This window comes from Strix aluco, chromosome 10, assembly GCF_031877795.1.
Source record: "Strix aluco isolate bStrAlu1 chromosome 10, bStrAlu1.hap1, whole genome shotgun sequence".
In the NCBI taxonomy this organism is placed as follows: Eukaryota; Metazoa; Chordata; class Aves; order Strigiformes; family Strigidae; genus Strix; species Strix aluco.
In genome coordinates this window covers 10,788,844-10,808,684 of record NC_133940.1, presented here as the reverse complement: position 1 = coordinate 10,808,684, position 19,841 = coordinate 10,788,844, and the positions used below count along the sequence as shown (strand labels likewise).

Genomic DNA, 19,841 nt, shown 5'->3' with positions numbered 1-19,841 from the left:
AAGACCCAGGGAGCTACAGTCAGTCAGTCACACCTCTGTGCCCAGCGGCACATGGAGTGGACCCTCATGGAAATAATGCTAGGGTACATGGAAAATAAGGAGGTGATTGGTGACAGCCAACATGGCTTCACTAAGGGCAAATCATGCCTGACAAATTTGGTGGCCTTCTACAACGGGGTTACAGCACTGGTGGATGAGGGAAGAGCAACTGATGTCATCTACTTGGACTTGTGCAAAGCATTTGAGGCTGTCCCGCACGACATCCTTGTCTCTAAATTAGAGAGATGGATTTGATGGATGGACCACTCAGTGGATAAGGAATTGGCTGGATGGTCGCACTCAGAGTTGCGGTCAACAGCTCGATGTCCAAGTGGAGAGCAGTGATGAGTGGCGTCCTCAGGGGTCGGTGTTGGGACCGGCGCTGTTTAACATCTTTGTCAGCGACACGGACAGTGGGATCAAGGCACCCTCAGCAAGTTCACCAACAACACCAAGCTGTGTGGTGCGGTCACACGCTGGAGGGAAGGGATGTGCCATCCAGAGGGACCTGGACAGGCTGGAGAGGTGGGACCCTGCAAACCTCATGAAGTTCAACAAGGCCAAGTGCAAGGTCCTGCACGTGCATTGGGGCAATCCCAAGCACAAATCCAGGCTGGGCAAGGAGTGGATTGAGAGCAGCCCTGCGGAGAAGGACTTGGGGGTATTGGTGGATGGAAAACTGACTATGAGCCAGCAATGTGCGCTCGCAGCCCAGAAAGCCAACTGTGTCCTGGGCTGCATCAAGAGAAGTGTGGCCAGCAGGTCAAGGAAGGGGATTCTCCCCCTCTGCTCTGCTCTCGTGAGACCCCACCTGCAGTGCTGTGCCCAGCTCTGGGACCCCCAACATCAGAAGGACATGGAGCTGCTCGAGTGGGTCCAGAGGAGGCCACGAAGATGATCAGGGGGCTGGAGCACCTCCCCTGTGAGGACAGGCTGAGAGAGTTGGGGGTGCTCAGCCTGGAGAAGAGAAGGCTCTGGGGAGACCCTATAGCGGCCTTCCTGTACTTAAAGGGGGCTGCAGGAAAGATGGGGAGGACTGTTGATAAGGGAGTGCAGGGATAGGATGAAGGGTAAAGGTTTTAAACTGAAAGAGGGTAGATTTAGATTAAATATAAGGAAGAAGGGTGGTGAGGCAGTGGCACAGGTTGCCCAGAGAAGCTGTGGCTGCCCCCTCCCTGGAAGGGTTCAAGGCCAGGTTGGACGGGGCTTTGAGCAACCTGGTCTAGTGGAAGGTATCCCTGCCCATGGCAGGGGGGGTGGAACTGGATGATCTTTAAGGTCCTTTCTAACCCAAACCATTCTATCATTCCATGGTTCTATGAAATTAGGCAGCCTACTGGAATTGCCAAATGTTTCAGGTGCGGCCATCCACAATTACTGCTCATCAAACAAAGGAATCTAATGTCTATTTCTCAGTACCTAACTGCCCTGCCTCTCCCTCCTATATGAATCTTCTTAATTTTAGTGTTGGAAAAATACAGCAATGATAACTCTGGTAAGACTGCTATCAAGTTTGTTTTAACCTAACTAAACCAGCAGTAACTGAAGATAATCAATTACTTGGTTTTGTTCTTGTTTTAAGAGATGGCAAAGATGTTATCAAACAACAGCAGTGAGGATATATGTATAGTAAGGAAAGATAAGATGTCGTAAGTCCCAAGCAACTCAAAGCCTATCAAGCTATCTAGATGCACTGATGCCTCTTCCATCCTCAAGACACAGTGTCCTTCTAACCCTGAGCTACTTTTTATAATCCTAGTCACCTGTGCTTTCATCTAATTCAGATTTCACACTCTGACACTTAGTCTGAATGTCTGACATAACATACAGCTAGCATAACATGCATGTGAGCCACAGTAGGTTCACAATACGATTTTAATTAGTAATTTTAAGACTGTGAGTAGGATGTGAATGGAGGTCAAGAAAAGGGGCAGAAGGCAACAGAGGTAAAGTCAGATTCCTGGGGCTAATTTTGCCAGCTAGAGCTGTGTTTTAATCTGGGATTAAAATCTTAATATGAACACGGCAAAATGAAGCCTAGACACAACCTCAACTGTTCAAAGGGATAAGTCATCATAATAAACTCATGATTAGACTGTGTCTACCTAAAGATTGTACACACTGAGAAGTGTAAATAAATGCAAGTCTGAGTCTGCAAGCCTTCCCTCATGACTTCCGTTACTATCTCAGTCTGACAGTCATATCATCTAGACAAGTTTTAGTGAAACTCCCACTGTTTTGGATGATTTTTCCAGTCTGAAGTGCCAAATTTCTTATTAGGCATGATCTTGGATGACTGATGCATCCCCTCTTTCCAAAGCACTTTAATAGCCTTAAGCATGGTAAGTTTCATCAGTCCTGGAACATATGACATTTTACTTTATCACATGCTGTAAATTTATCGCATTTGGTCACATCAAACCTTTCTTACTCAGGCAAATGGCATATTCACAGTAACTTTCATTTAAAAGTGGACTAAACTAGAAATATGGATGTTTGGGTAGTGGTTTTAAAAGATTTAAAAACTAATGGCATTCTTAACCTCTACATAACTTTCCTACTTGATTTCATAGCAAGCGTTTTTCAACACTAGAAATATTTAACATCTCCCAAATCATTCAGAAAATTCTGAACTCTTGGCATTCATCTAAAATCAGGTTAAAAATTACTTTCTTTCAACACACGGTATGTCCTTAGTTCGGTGATGCTATTAATCTTCAGTGTGAAAAGCATAGCCACAGAAGACTTGATCTTTATCAATATCAAGTAGACTAGGGTATCCAAATTTTGTCATGGGAGCCGGGAATGGAATCTAAGCTTCTTTAGCTCTATCCAGACCCCTTTGATCTGAAGAAGGTCTTGGAATTGTTAATCATGAAGCTGGTGAGAAGGGCAGTGGCACATCTACCTGATGCAAAAAATGCTACCCAGGTGAAATCTGTAACCAAGCAAATTCTGTACACTCAGAGCGGGTGGCAACAGCTGCTTCACAGAAATATGCAAGATTCCTCACAAAAAAATGGTTTCTGATGCTTAGATCTCTTTTTGATAGGATTTGCTACCTTTGGTGCTTCTTAGTAGCTAACAATTGGCTTAATCATGAAAACACTGGGTTTTATGTTTTCATTTCTTGTCATGTATCTACATTAATCTATGGATATCCATGTGACATATCTAGAGCATCTTTTCTCCAGCAGAGCCCTAGAGCATCTTATGCATTATATTCTTAGACCGTTATTGATGCCTAGACATCTCCAGAGTGTATCTTAGCATGGATTGTCTTTGTTCAGTAACAGGAGAAATGCGCATTTATGTGAAGTGGTGTGGATTTGCAATGTCACGCACAGTGGAAGGTCTTGCCTAACAGCATACTTCATAATGGCGACTTTATTTATTTTGCAAGGACTCAAAAACCCTGGCAAGTGTTGAGTCTGCGGTTCCATGGAAACCAGGTATTCCAAATTGAATGCTTACACTGCTAACACTATCCTCCAGAAAGTCGCTTTACAAATAATCAGAAATATGAAGATGACTTCTTTTCATTTACTCATTCATTTTAGTTCAGAATAAACTTGTTTTCCAGGGCCGTTAGAATGGGCTACCTGCATCCAGAAGAAAATTGGGATGGGCTGCACATACCAATTCTGGTAATACTTATAGCAAGTTATGAAATAGAAAAATCACTTAACATGATGGTGCTTACCCCGTTCTGTGTCATAGAGGTACACAAACTTTTCCCACTTGTAATGAGTCAAGAGACTCAAGATGGCTCCTTTTAATGCTGGCCGCATCTGGATGACAAACTGCACATCTGCATCTGTTGGGAAGCTGGGTGTGACGAAAGATGTGTGAAGGGCTCCACAAAATGACGTCAGTGTGTTCATTGACATCTGGTCATAGAATCCAAAGATGGCGTAAACTCCTCTGGAAAACTGTGAACAGACTAACAGAGACAGACAGGGGTGTTAAAATATGACATATAATGAATGCAAACAAACTTTCAAAGTATATTTGAAGTAAGCCTTCTAAACAATCCTGAAATTATTCTGTATGATGCAGCAGATGTAATGAATTAATGAGATAATATATACTAATTTCAGTGTAGCTTTGAGTCGTACCAACTTCATCACAATTAAACTGGCCTGAGCACATTTTTTTATTGCAATTTGGCCTGCTATATTGTTATAATCCACTAATCTCCCCATATTCTTTAAAAACAAATGTGATTACGTTGCTTTTCTGCAAAATACATTCCCTCCCTTGAGTAGCACCTTGAGGGCTCTGTCAGCAGCTATGTAACAAATGTTAGGTCTGCCTAAAAGTCAAAATGTTAAGATGTAGATTTTTCCCGTTATCCCACCTTGATTCTGATCTGATTCAAAGAAATCTGGATGTTTTATTCCCTTATAGACTGCAACTCTGAAACCTCCATATGAAATCTGGGTGTGGCCTTTTTCAGTGAGAAATTATGGTGGCTTCTTAACTTAAGTGTTAAAATCTTTCAGAAGCAATTTGGAAAGTGTATTAACAACACGACAAATGAGGAATACGTATTGTTGCTTCACGGGATGAAAGTTGATATTTCTTAACCTGGAGGCTTTTAGTCATTATCCATTCTGGAGTCCTGAGGAACTCATCTAAGCACCAGAAAATAATCAAAATGCAGTCAAAGATGTTTTGTTTCACATGTACTTATCTGGGGAATCACTTCACTTCCCATACTTTATAGAGATTGAACAATGACCATTTTGGACAAAAATGAAAGTATTTCAATTTACAAATGTGGTCAACTTCATTGGAGTTGCAGAGAAAAGAGTTTGTTGTTCAACTCTGTAGGAACAGAGTAAACTTCTTGCGACTGTGGGTTCTTTCCATGGAGGGAGGCGGGTATGTGAGATGCTGGGTCTCTGGTCCATAATAAAGATGGTATAACTGAAATACACTACAGCATAGTAGCACTTATAAATCAAAATATTTCTGGACTGAGGTGAACAAATCCCATTTATAATGAAAATAAAGTTTCCCAGAAAAATGTTCATTCAACATTAACAATTTCACTTGTCAAGAACTGGATTTAACAACAATTTTCAGCTTGCCCCATTAACCACTTTTACCAAAACACTGCATATTTAACTTTGCAAAAAGTGAGGGGAAGCAATTACCAGTAAAGAAGACATGACTTCTACACAGAAATATACAGCATCGTTACTTCCGAAAGTACCATCATGAAACATTTCCTACCATAAATGCTACCATTCAGAATCACTAAAGCCTGTTAAAGTAATTTTAAAAAGGATTCTCCACAATATCAGCTCATTGACACAGCATCAGGGATAACACCTCAAATAGGCAGCCAGGTGTGAAAATTCGATTTTCTTCCTTGAGATCCAGATGTAAAAATAGAAATGCTATTAAGGAATTTCTTTAAGTGTTTAAACCACTGTAACAGGACATGACCAGTCATGGTTACCAGCAGCAAATAACAGCTGGTGTAGACAGAAAATAGACACACGAGGCACAGAGAGGGAATAAGAAGTAGTGATTTCTGAAATAAAAAGTTTGTGGAAGTTTTCAACCACAGTAAAGAAAAGATATAAAAGAAGTTATAATACAGCAAGAATTTATTCCCAGAGGCATGACTGAGGAATTAATACACTGTTTCAAAAGGCATTTTGTTAAACTATATACCAGCAGGATATAAAGTAGAAAAGCTACCATAAAAATTATCTGCTGAAGTAACAAATAAAAGGCATTAACTTACAGGTGAAAAAAACGGAAAAATAAAGACTACAGTAGTAAGTCTGGCAGTCTCCAAATCATTTCAATGGCGTGTAAACCCTCTAATTCCATGAGAATAATCACTGAACTCAGGTTAGCAGAGCTAGGTGTCCTCACATACACTGAGTGAGTACCTCACATATCAAGCTTCTTTTACATATTTATTAATGACCTAGTTTACCAGTTTTGTCATGTAGATTCTGTACTGCAGAGAAGAGCAAGTATTCCAGGAAACATCCCTTGCAATGCAAACAAAACATATTCTCAAATGTCTCCTGACCCTAAAACCCCAGAGTATTTCAAATGATCTTGGGTTCACCCGTTACTTCTTATCAGGTATAAGGTTCAGGAATATTTCTGAACTGTAACTCCACTGAAATGTCTTAGATTTACAGGGACACAGTATCTGAAAAAGAGAGTCACAGGGGGGGTGAGAAAGCCTAACGTGCTATCTAAGTGTAGGACTACAATGGAGAATACAGATTAGTTCTTATTAGCACTGCCAGTTCCTACACTCCATAGTCAGCAGAGAGAATAGGTGCAGTGCTAAAGGTAACTGACTGCAGCTGGCTCCAGCATGGACCAGTGCCTCTGGGAACCAGCTGAGAACTGGTCCAGTCTGTGCTCTTTCTTGTTCTTAGAGATAGGCACTGTGGTCAACTGTTTGAAAACGGTTCAAGGTCTTTGTCCTTTGGACAAAATTCTGTCTTGCATGGCTGTTTTAAAACAACGAATTAAGGTATATCTATTTTCATAGCAGATTGTGCTCATTTATGCGAAGAGTTCATTTGTGAGTAATCTGAGGGGAAAAAAAAAAAAAAAAATCAGAGTCTGTGAACAACCTGACGGTAAGCAGGACCTTCTCCAAACAATACCTAACAGCCAACATGGAGCTGCTGCCTGCATGGAGCACCCAGTGCAGGTAAGAGCTTCTGATTTGGCCTTTCAGATATTTGCAACTTTTTTCCTGAAAATTCTGGAGGATAACCAACAAAATCTTCTAACAAGTGCACCTCCCTGCCCAGTCTTACTTCCCCTGATTCAGGCTTGTATTCAGATCTTTAAGATTTAACACTTTTACAGACTGTCTTAGTTTTGAAAAATCTTCATCTCTTAAACTCCCCTGCTTATTTCTTATAGCTTATTCTTCTTGACTATCTATTCTGCATGCACTGTAGGGTGCCAATTCAATTTTATTGGCCCATTTAAAAGGCAAAATAAACCTTTGCTTTTATAAGGAGAAGCTGAAAGACCAATTATCTTGGTCTTCAATATACATTTGCATTTTTGAACTCACAATGTTGTTTCAATTTTGTAGCATTTGGTCTTTTGTTTAGTTTGTGACTTAATCTCCTAAGTGATCAGATGAACCTATTGAACACCTATGTAGCCACAGCCATATTGTTACCTTTTTTCCAAAAAACCAAACATGTAATTATATTCATATTAATTACATTATTATTCTAATATCACTGAGCCATAAGCAAAATTTTAAAAAGACTAGCTGAACCTCAGCTTTAAGCTCTTTTTACAAAATACTTTCTACTGACAATCAGAACAATCCTCCTGTTAGAGTAAGAATTTTGGTATTTTTCCTTAATTAATCACAGTTGACTGATGTTTGTTTTTCCCTATCTGAAAAATGCAGACGGCGAAACACATATTTTGGCTGTTAAAGAAGTGATTTGGACAAATCCTGATGCAACCTCATTCCTCAAACAAAAAGTAATTTTTTTTTGCTGAGCTATGCCTTTATGAAACTGCTCTTAATTGTAGTCAGTAATACTGCGGATTCGCATCTGTTTCCCAGGACAGCATAACCAAGCTGCTTTATAACCTGATCTGAAAAAGTTGCAACCTCCACAAACAAGGGACAGAGGTCCTGAGCAGCAGTTATCCAACAAGGGATCATAATATACCATTACTTTGGCATTAGGTGCAAGGTGAGTATTCATTAACGGAGACTTAACTCTGGGCTTGTTCTCAGAACAAGTTAGCTGCCACATACCATCATTTTCAGGAGAGGACAGGATGGTATGACAGAAGCCTATGAATTCTGAAGCATGTCAAGACAAGATAAGGAACTTTCAGGTCATGACAGACTGGTGTTTCCTGCCAAGGAAGGAAAATGCTCAGAGCCAGAATGATCACAGTGGTAAGCAGAATTTGCTTTAAAAAAAAAAAAAAAAAAAGACGACAACCAAAAAACCCCACCCAAACCCAAATAAATAAAAATATCGTTTCTGCACTGAACAACAGCTGAGCCATCCTAAAAGTCAGTGTAACTCAATGAATCCCAGCCTTCTGGTTTACTAGCAGTTCTACTCTCCCTCCAGTCAAAGCAGCCCCACTACAAAACTTGCTAAGATTAACCAGTGTTAACCTAACCAGTCACCAGTCTGAGTGGATTTTTTTTCACTCAGACCCCCAGAAGGCTCCAGGCCAGAACCTCAAAAGATACCCTATTTCACACAAGTTATTAGATGTTTTGTGTCTTTTTACAATTTTTTTTTTTGCTTTCTGATGGTATTTAGTTCTATCTTTCAGTGACTGTGAGTATTCCTGACACAGCAAGGTTGTGTATGCTCTGACATTTCTACTATCTATTGCCTGGCAGCTAAAGTCAAAAGTTCTCTGACACTTTTTTTTTTTTCTTTCTTTTTTTTTTTTTTACTTCCAGTTGTTAGTATAAACAACTGAAGCGTTACTAGGAACATTCACAAGTAGGTTTGGATTTTGCTTGTTTAAGGAAAAGATGTATAAAGCCATCAGAAGAAATACATTAATGGATGGATATTAATATACCATTTCTACTAGATGATTTCATTAACAACTGACTTGCAAAAGTCAGCAGGATCCTCCCAACCATGGCATACAGTGCACTTCTGCCCGGGGTGTAACAGTCTCGTAGTTTTGGAGTCAGGGGTTGGAGGTTACAATACCTCAGACACTATCCCCTCTTTATTACTGTTTGTAGGGACAAGTAATTCCTCCTTTGTTCATATCGATTTCTTATAAAGTAGGTCTGACAAAATTAACCTGTGTCAAAGGGGCACTGTAAGACCTGCCTTACTGATAATCATACAGCTCTTTGGGATGAAAAGCACTGCAGGAGCACAATCACAACTGACATTATTGCGTGTTGCTCATACCAGTTTCTTGGTTTTGTGTTCTGTGTTTCCCTCAGCTGTGAAATAATTTTATTCCCTCCACTTTCTTCTGCCAATTGTCTTGGATTCCAGACAATTCTCACTGCCATCCTCTGCCAACAGACTAATGGGACTACTTTATAATGGAATAATATACAGCATATCTCAGAGCAGTTGCTATTTTCTATCTAAGGCTCCATCCTATGACTTCCTTGCTGTAATAATGCAAGGGTTATCATTAACGTCACTTCATACAGTAAGCATGCAGGCTCTCAGAGAGACCAACAATGCCTCTACTGCTTTCTTCCCCTTTCGTTTTAATACACTGAATGAAAAGGCACACACTCTCCACCTTGAGCCCTGAGGAGATCAGCACAGCAGTGCCCCTAAATGCAGAATAAGCTACTTTTGGAGGGCTCCAGGGATTCAGACTTGAGCGCTTCCTTTAAAGACAAACTCGTCATACTAAAAATTAAAAATGAAGTGAACCACATTTACCTATGGCCAATAAAACTAGCTTTTACATTTAAATTGTTAAGACACTGAATTCTGTCAAGAAGAAAATATTCCACCGAGTTGTTTAAAACTCAGCTGAGAAAAGAAGCATCTCTGAAAACATCCATTTCTGAAAGAGTTAATAGTGAATATTCCTGGGGGTGGGAGGGAACCAAGGAAGTTACAATTTGGAATTAGATACAAATCCTCCTGAGATACTGGCTGTAACATCACTTCTCATCCTACCTAATAAAGGATGTGTTTTTACAAACATAAAAAAATCCCCCCAAAACAAACAAAAAAACCCAAACCCAAAACCTCACAGCAGAGGACAAAACAAGCTTATGATTTACTCTTGTTACATCATTTATGGCAACAGTTTTCTCAGTGATTTAACTGCACTGTGTTCTAGCTAGTTCTCTTTATAAAGAACTACTCAGCTTGTTTCATTCTATCTAGTGCCTTCTTCAAACATATACACTTGTTCATTTTGCATTTCTTTTGAGAAGAGCCAATAAAATAAAAACAGTACATTTGGGCACTGGGAGGGGGGTATTATTACATTGCAAATGAAAGGCATAAGGATTAATCCATTCATATCTTACAAACCATTTACTGGAAAGCAATCCAAAACAAATGTCCAGATCCAAGCATCTTGACTCTCTGGTCCAGGTCCCATGCAAGATGACTTTTGTCACCCTATCACAACTCTATTACACGTTATTAAAGGAGTCTTTGTTTCTTACCTTCTTTTCAGGATGACTTTGGAAGCCTGATGACAATTACAGCTCCTGGGTGCTGGGTGCCATACAAATACATCAACACAACCTTAGTTTTCTTCAGTATGCCCAATTATTTATGATATATATGACTCGACTCATTAAACTTTACACATTTTGGCCTTTATATATACTGCTACAGTCAAATAAAACCCTAACAATGTACATGAATTTGTTGTGTGCTGCATCTTCTCTTCACACTGAAACATTTGTGTGGATTTTATGAGTGCATGAAAAATGCCAGCTTGCAACAATAAAAATAGGCCACTCAGGCTGTAACAGTGCTAGCAGGAACACCAGCAGCACAGTGTCTCATGCACACCATGATGCCAATAGGTGCCTATCGAGACCTGCAATGACTGCTCACGAGAAATAAGTGCATTATCTGAAGTCAGATCCTTTTAGACAGAAAGGCTGACGAAAGGCACAGTTTCAGAAAGCACTCAGAGAAAGGTAGCTGAAGTTCATTCAGGTCTGATGTACTTTGTCCATTAGTGTAACTTTACTCAGACAAAGGTAAACCAGGACCAAAACCTCTCTGACCCCAAACTGCCAATTTGATGTATGTGCAAATAAAAGCTTTGGTATTTAAAAAAAACTAGCTAATATATTTAAAATGTCAATAACAAGGACATCCTTGAGCACTCAACTGTAAGACAGACTGAAAGTCAGGCTGAACATGACCTTGATTGTCCGGAGAAAGCTATGCTTAGCTTTCTCAAAGGTGTTCTTCATCTAGTCAGAGAACATACCCCAGGTGTCTGAGTGGCCTGGAACAGGCTATGCTACTTGGGCTGGTATTACCTACTCAATTTCCATTTCATTCGAAGCTGCCTCCAAACCTAGCAGTATGTAGAGTCTGAGTTACCCCTATTTTCAGATTACTGGCCACAAAGCTAAAAAAAACCCCAAAAGCTTAGTAGAACCTTGATGAAACTCAAACACAAAACAAGTATCTTGTCCTGCAAACCTACCAAATTACAATGTATGTTTCACTTTTCATTAAAAAAAGAAAAAAAAAAAAATCGCTTGCCATTCACAATCTCTGTATTTACAACACATTTCTGATGGTGGAAGAAACTCCGTTTCCAGGAAGAGTGTCGGCCTCTTATCAGTAGGTCCAAACTATAAAAAGATTTTAACTGGGATCACTATGACACACTGATTTTTTAAAAACACCAAGCATTCAAGTTCTATGAGAACATTCCTTTTGAAAGGCTATGAATCAGATTATCATGGCTCAATTTGAAGCGTACTCTATTGGAGTTTGAGGGAAGCAAAATAGGGGTTTAAAGCTTAAAATGTATTAAAGATGAGAGGAGAGATATACGTGCCATACAAATCAACTGATTTTTTTGGGAGGATGATTTAAAAAATGTTAGGTATTTGAGGACTATACTGAAGTATGTGCTGATCAGAAAACTAGATTATCTTGCTTCTGTCTTTACAAAATGGAGTTCAAGCTCCCAGAGCAGGCATCACAAACTATAGGCAAGTTTTCTATTTCTAAATCCATTCTGGCAATCCATGATCTTCTACTGTTAACACACCACCTTCCATCCTGATCCCACCACCCACACAAGCTGCTCACAGGGGAGAATTCCTTTTAGTTTTGAAGGGAAGACATCCAATACATACCAGACAGTTTAAAACAAAAAGCTCTTAGAAAGAAGACTTTGTAACATTTTTGCAGAACCCAGGTTTAAATGTTGTGTTATTTGTGATCTCTTCCGCTTACTGCCTATGCTGGTCCTGACACCGGAGGAGATACTTGTAGGAGGAGCAGCAAGTAGCTTCTCTTTGTAGACAGTTAAACTCACTGCTGGAAAGAAATGGAAAGGCATCAGTATCTGCCTTTTGTGCTTTGATGAAGAGATGTTTCTGCTCAGTTTCTCCAGGATAATCAATGCCTTGCCAACAACAGCAGTATGTGCAATGCCAACACTCCGCTCCTGACAGGCAGCTCCACAATCCTGGATGCTTAAGAGTTCAGGCACCGGCCTCAAGTTCGGGGAGTGTCAGAGACTTAACATGTGGATGTAAAGCAGTTCATCGAGCTTTTGCCCTTTGAGAAAAGCTTAGTGTATCCTATACACAGAACCACACACCCCTTTCTCCCTGAAGTGTGAAGATGAGCTAACACTTGTATGAGGAAGCCAGAGGACATGGCGAAGTTTTCCACAGGAGAGTCTAAATATATTCACAGCAAACAATGATCACTTGTGTTCTTCACATCCGACACCCAACTGTTTCATGACTAATTGCTGCAGAAACATGGACAGTGTGCATGCAACACAAACATGTAGCACACACTTGAGTTAAATAACTTGTTTCCATCTGTTCCACCATTTGAAATGCTTTTCATTTTAATCTAGTATGTTATGCCAGCATGCTATGATCACTTTGGATTGTAACTGTATCTCTTATTTTCTGAAGCAATTTTTCTAAAAATGTTGGTCAGAGCAAAAATATGAAAAACCCTATTCTTGCAAAAGTTATTCTGTTATAAAACACAAGCAGATTTAGCAGCCATTTACTTACAGGCAGCCAATATACTCTATTAATATGCATATTCTAATAAACATAGTAACATTTAATAGTTTAACATAAAATCATGAACATTTATATAATTTTATTCAAAGAAGTAAGAGTTCCACAAGCCACTAAGCACTCTGCCTTGGAAAAAAAAAGACATGTTCAAAAAAGTGTTTTTAATGTGGATTTGACAAGATGTTGCAGACCAGGGAATATCCGAGTTGTTACTGTTACCATCTTCAGACACAATTTATCTCACATACTTTATCAATACTTAAACAAGAGACTAAGAGAAAACCAAGCGCTTTGTGATATAAAGAAAAAATAAGTCACACCCATCAGAAAACAGCAGCATTTCGCAGTTGAGGACGTTAGGCGGAACACAGGGCTGAATCTAAGTGCAGCAGTTAAAGGCAATGCTGTGCCTCAGAACATCAGCAGCAGCTATCTCCAGCACGCCAATACTCTGAAGTGATTTCTTATTTCATTGGAACATCCCAGTATGGAGGAAGTAAAAAGGTGGAGGCATATTATTAAATGTATGCTTGTTCAGCAGATTCTTCCCTGAGTGATTTCAGAAGTTGACTTCATTCTGGGCCACTGTGGTGAAAGGCAATAAATCAAAACAAGGCTTTGGCAGTGTGATGAAAGATGAGCTGAGTCTGCTGAGGTGGTGCCATTTATAGGCCTGTGGGGATATATTACAGAGGAGGAGATAGAAGAGGCAAAATGGCACACACACCTGGAATCACTGAACTGGGTAAAATTCACCATGAGGTAAAGGCCAGGATTAAGGTTGTCCAAGGAGAAAGGGGATGCGATCACCAAAACAGCAGCTGTGCAAGCAGCCTCCAGCTCTGGAGGGTTTCCAGCTGGCTCTACGTATGCAGAGCATGGTGCTGGCTGACAGACAGCCCAGTTTACCCAAAGCAACAGTCCCTAACACTTTCCTGGAGGCTCTGCAACAGTATTCCAGCAAACAGTGTCACTGAGAGTACATCTTGGACCAGTGGACTGGATTTCACATTACTGTATCTCCTCCCCCTGTTTACTCAAGGTTCATGGGGCTACGCAATTCTCATCCACTCCTTGTGTCCCACTACTGTCATCTTATCAGTCTGAGAGACTTCAGATCAGTTAACACAGAAAAGGAAACAGAAAGGCTGTGAAAACCTGGCTTCAGCAGTCAGGGAAATCATTTGAAGATGCTCCTTAAGGGTCCAATAAAGTACCCACCAAGGTCATTGGAGAAGCTTCTATGGACTTGAGTGAGCTGGACTAGAACTGAGAGGCCTATTCAGTACATTGAAAGAGCAAACTACAGAACCGCAAAACCAAAATCCCAACTCCCCTTACAAAAACAAAAGCATCCACCCCATCTAGTTTTATTCTTGGTATCATTTCTGTCTGCCTTACAGTCCAAAGAGTCCTTCTTGCTACCAGCCTCTTGGACCTTCACAATCACATCTGACAGCAATTCACAGACCAGTACCCTCAGCTAAGCCAGTGCCTTATTTACAGGGAACAAGAAGAATATTATTCTGTATAAATTATGCATAATCACTATTTATCAAGCTGGGTTAATTGGCACATAACAAAAGAGTTGTCTGGTGCACAGCTGAATATTGTGGAAGCCAAAATTGATGGAAATGGTACAGCAAAAGCCTGATTGTGAAGGAAGAGTCACATTGCTACATGCTAATTCTTAACTGACTGCTGCTCTTTCAGAGGAAGAGAGGGCGGTCAAGTGAGGCAGGCCTAGTTTGAAATTATTTGTTAATCTCAGAGGGTTTGAACAGACTATTGTAGCTTTAAATACTGCTTCAAAGTCTGCTCTCAGCCAGATGCATAGTGTAATGTTAACCTGGTGCAAATCCATTGGTTTTTTGTGCTCCATGAGACTCTGCTGAATTCATAAGCAAAAATCAATCTTGTTAATCATCAACAGCATGAGACTGACCTGTAGGGGTACTTGTGATGGGGATAGAGAAGTGGGACTCTTCTCACATCTCTTACCAGAGAAGAGCTAAATGCCTCACACCAAAGCCAGACTAGCAGCCCAAGAGGTCCTAGAAGTCCTCATCAGAAACACGTCATGACGCAGCGGCAGTGTGAGGCAGCCCTTGAATTTCTCTAGAACTGCACAAACCTGAAGAACCACAGCTTCATCAACCTTATTCTACATGCACACAATCGCTTTGAGATTGAGAGCAAGGTTTTACTCAATATCCTAGATCCCAAAGATGTGTGCACAAATTTAAGCACATGCTTAGGTGTTTTGATGAATAGACACAGATTGAAGTATGTGCTCAAGACACTGAATCAGAGCTGAGGGTCAAATTATGAAGATGCTCACTCTAGTATGAGGTCTCCCTTCAGTGATGCATTACAATCTAGCTGTACTAGGGGTATTCAGATGATTTATTCTGATTTACACCATGGCACTTCCACACTTCCCTATTCTCTTCTCTACTAACACCTACTAAAAATCTCTCCTAGCAGGAAAACACCTGCAAATCGATGACTTCAAAGAACAGCTCTTTCTCCCCACTCTCTCTCTCAAACTTGCTAGTAGAGTTAACAGAAAATGAGAAGACTCAGGTAACTTCCACTGCTGTAAGTTAGAAGCTCTTTTATTCACAACCACCATCCAGGCCAGAGAATATTGCTGTGATCCCATCATGTTTGTGGTCTCAACAGCATAAATGCAAATGAACACAGAACCACAGGTATTTTTAACAGATTTTGGATTATGTTATCTCCATTACAGCACTTCTATATTGGAAACATGGTTAACAAACATTAGCTTTCCTTGAAAATTGTGTGACATTTACCAAAGCTTTCAAGCTACACACATTGTTCACACCATGGCTTATCATCAGTGGGTTACAAATCCACGCTTTGCATCTGCATCCTCCTGTCCAAGAAGCTCATAAGCCTGAATTCTTGGTGCCCCCTGGAAAGTCTGAAAGTGACTCAAGGAAGAGAAGTTTTATGCGCAAAAGCACCTTCATTGTGTTTTTGAATCTTTACTGCAAACATCTGAAGTCGCTGGCAGTTCTTTTGACTGAAAAGTGGAATTTGATAGGTGAGGCTGTGTGTGCTGCGTATCAAATAACTCACAAAGGTTAGTATCAGTGATGTCACGAAATTTTGTTCTTTTGTATGTACAGCTAACCAGTCTGCTCACTGCAAACTTTAGTATTTTCACATTATGAGTTTCTGGTACATGATTGGATTTAATAATTTGTACTGCATTTCAAACATAGGCCTGTTTTTATGTAATGTTTCTTTGCATGTAAATAAAATACATACTTAAGCAACCTTGTTGTTATTGAAGTAAATACTTTTTCAGCCTACTCTTTAATCAGCTATATCAGGCCTACTTTCCAACTCATTCCTTGGCCTCTTGGTTCACAGATGTGCTCCATCCTCAGAGACACATTAGCAACCTTAATCCAAATCCCTCTGTGATAGTAGCGTTTATATTAGAAGTATCTAAAAAATTCTCCTCTCTAGCTTTTCACAAGAATCACTAAATTTGCTAACACCTTCTTGTACATCAACAAATTTCAAGCATCCTGCAAAAATACTGTAAACTTAGGAAGGAGAGGAAAACTGAGGCAGGGGGAAGTCCAAAACAACAAAGGAACCACAATGCTATCCAAGTCTTTTCTGGTCTTGGGAACAAAATCTCTAATCCTTACGGCAGAGGATAAGTATGAATTTCTGAAGAGCAATGCACTGTGCATCCTTCCCTCAGTAAGTCACTTCAGTGAACCTCCCACGGCTCTCAATCAGTCCCTGCCACACCATAAGGAATTAGCCCATTCAGGGGTTTTATTCACCCAAGGAACAAGCAGATGAGTCTCACCACCAGTGTCTCAACCACAACTGTACAATACTCAGATGAGTACAAAGTTGGGGGAAACAGCCTTAAAAGTGGGTATCTATATGACAGTAGTCCCTAAAAGCAAATCTATGAGCAAACAGCTTAACTGTAGCAGTCTGGATAATAGGTGGCAATAAATTTCTCTGTCCTAAGGAAAGCCCTCACACAGCTGTACCATAGCTCTAGTTCTGCAGTAAGGTGCAGGATGAGCTCTTTCAAGAAGACCATCATCACCCTGAAGGCCTGTCCCCATTGCTGGTTATCCCTTGTTTGCAGTACCACCTCTTCTGGGAGGTCAACCACTGAACAAAACTGCACTAAGGACAGGAAGGATCTTACCAAGAGATGACAAACTGGAGAGAAGCGCTGCCAGTTCTGGATGACACAACTACGCTCTGCAGGTAGGGAAGCCCTTATTCACAGCAGGCACAGACTGAACCATGGGAGGAACTGTTTCATGAACTCAGTGAACTCGATTAATTCTTCATCTCCCTTTCAATTAAGCTTTAAAAAAAAAAAAATCAGCTTGCTATGCACAACAGAATAGAAACTGATACATGACTCCAGTTAGAGACTGTAAATAACACCTTACTTTAAATGTACCTGTGTCCTACCAAATATAAATGTATTAAATTTCTGCTTTACTAATTTCTTATAAATTAATTCACAGCATCTTCCAGGTTTTATAGATTAATGACTGAATTTTAACTTGCAAATGTCAGTGCCAATTTCACTTTAAATTTACAATAAATATTTTTCTTTTATTAAAACCAGTGTAACAGTCATCAAGAGAAGCATTCATGTCATTCAGTGAGAAGCAGCTCATCACAAACTTACATTTCAAAACAGGAAATCTCTCTCTATATACCCCCCCCCCCTTATGTAATTCTGTACTGCCTATCAAAATAGCAGACAACAGAAAGGACTATGATAATGTGTCTTTGTTTAAACTAATACATCATATGGAGCTAATGTTAGGCTATTGTTAGTGAATCTTCCTAGTCTGATTTTCAAACAGACTGACAGCATCAAACTTTTCAAAGCAGACCATCAACAGATTATTTTTGGACTTGAAAATTCTGTTGGCCTTGTAACAGATTTATTTGGTGAACTCAGGTAGTAAAGCTTTTTAGATAGATTAATGGACTAAGTGGAGTGTCTCTCCAGACTATAATAGAAGGCATAAGAGACCTCATTTTCCAAGAAATGTCAGTTATAGGCACAGAAGACGTCTTTGTACTCTGATTTTCTCCATATATTTTCCATTTACGTGAGCCAGTCCAAGCCCTTCTTCTCACTGGCAATGTTATCAGTGAGACAATACCTTTCTATAACAAAAATAGCATAGAAACTTGCATAAGAAAAATGAATTTGATAACAATAGAATGACTTTCTCATAAGAATTTAATAAATTGAAGACATGAAGATTTAAATCCTCCAGTAGAGCTGCATAAAAAGGACTGATGAATTCATCAGCTCTTCCAAGCTTCCCAAAGAAGCCCAGACAATATTTCTTACCTCCTGTTCTGCAGAGATCACCTATAAAAGAAAAACAGGCATTCAAGTCCCTGTATTATGCCATTCTTTGCCTCTGGGACTAAACTCACTGTTGAATCCGCAGTAAGTAAATGTGAAGCATTTAAAAATACTCTCGATTTGTTTCTAATCTTTCTCATTAGAGTAATACACTTGTAATAGCCCTTCTGGTTAGGAGCATGGTTGTGAACCCTGAAGTTACTGTGTTAAACGTATAGCAAGCTACTGACCTTTACAGTTTTCCACTAAACCAAGAAAAGTCTGGAAAAACATGCCAAAAATGCAAACAGAGTTAGGATGTCAGTCCAATATTTCAAGAAGTCTTGTGACCTACAGAAACCACATCAAACCAACCAAATGACAAACTCCATGAACTAAAAATTCCCAGATTATTTTGTAACCATCAAAATAATTGAAAAACAAACAAAACCAGCCCTTCCTGGCTACCCATTTTTCCATAGCTTAGTGCAACTAGTCCTAAATTAAATCCTATTGAAGCCATCCTATTTCAGGAAAGCAACCAGGATTTGAGTTACTGTATTGGAACAGTTTATTTTTCTTTGTTCAAGCAGAAAATCTGTGTTACCCCAGCTTCTTTTTCTCATCCTCTTAAAATGTATTTGTTCCATCCTCAGCTGGATACAAAATCAGTTTTTAAAGATAATTTTCAAGGCAGTTTCAGGCCTTGCGCTCAGCCCAGCTCTCAAAAATTGTTATGGATTTAACAGCATACTTTTATATACAGTTCTTCCTCTTTTTCTTGTTACTGTATAAAAAATGAAGACAGAAAGTGATGGGACTAATTAACACAGGGACGTAATCCTGCAACAAGTCAGAAATTGCTGTGACTTGCAAAAATAAGTGAGAAAAAAATAACTGTTTTTTCCCCTCTAGTTTATTCCAGTGACAGTCATGTTGGTGCTATGAGTAAGGACAACAGGAAACAATTTTACACAGTGTGTATGTAATCCATAAATTCACAGCACCTCTTTAAGTACAAAACCTTTGTGATTTTATTCTGGTTTAATCTATATTTGATAAAAATCTTTCATCCCATCAAAATTTTCAGGTTATACATGGATTCAGATGATGGCCAGCTGATAGGAGCCTCCTCTTTACTCTGGAGGAATCAAAATACTCTGAATCTGTCCTTTTATTGTGTTGAGGGACTATGGGAACAGAAAGAGAGATTGATAGAAACAGGATAATTCAGTAGCCATGAATATATGGATACACACTACACATTAGTTCCAAAAGAAGCAAGTATGATTTAATTTCTGTTCTTCAGAAAGAAAACTCTTCCATAAAATCTACCCATGATACAGTAATTGAAAATCTTTCAAAACAGCACCAGCAAACACGCCAAGGTCGTGCCCTAGAAGGGAGTACTTTCAAGCAATTTCACATCTTAGAAAGAAGCACAATTTAACTCTCTTGGCTCTGGATCCTTTCCAAAGCTGTGGCTTCCCTTCACTTTCTTGGTTCTCTTCTTCCTCCTTCCCAGCCCCCCAAACAATTCTCAAATAAAAAATATCCTGCTATCACACAATTAACTTTGAATAAAAACATAGAATAGAGTATATTACTAGGGAATGAAGAGAAACCATCAAACTACCACAATAAAAATATTTTCTTTTA

At 39.6% G+C, this 19,841-nt stretch overlaps 1 protein-coding gene across 5 annotated transcripts in view; it reads right to left on the bottom strand.

The window, feature by feature from the left end:
* GRIA3 (glutamate ionotropic receptor AMPA type subunit 3) overlaps positions 1-19,841 on the bottom strand; it is a 156,620-nt gene that overhangs the window by 118,149 nt on the left and 18,630 nt on the right. For all 5 annotated transcript variants that reach the window (XR_012624607.1, XM_074835240.1, XM_074835241.1 and 2 more), the window contains exon 3: positions 3,743-3,982. Coding sequence is in view for 4 of the 5 variants with exons in the window: in XM_074835240.1 (XP_074691341.1) it covers positions 3,743-3,982 (240 nt within the window). In the remaining variant the exon portion in view is untranslated. The remainder of the gene's footprint in view (positions 1-3,742; positions 3,983-19,841) is intronic.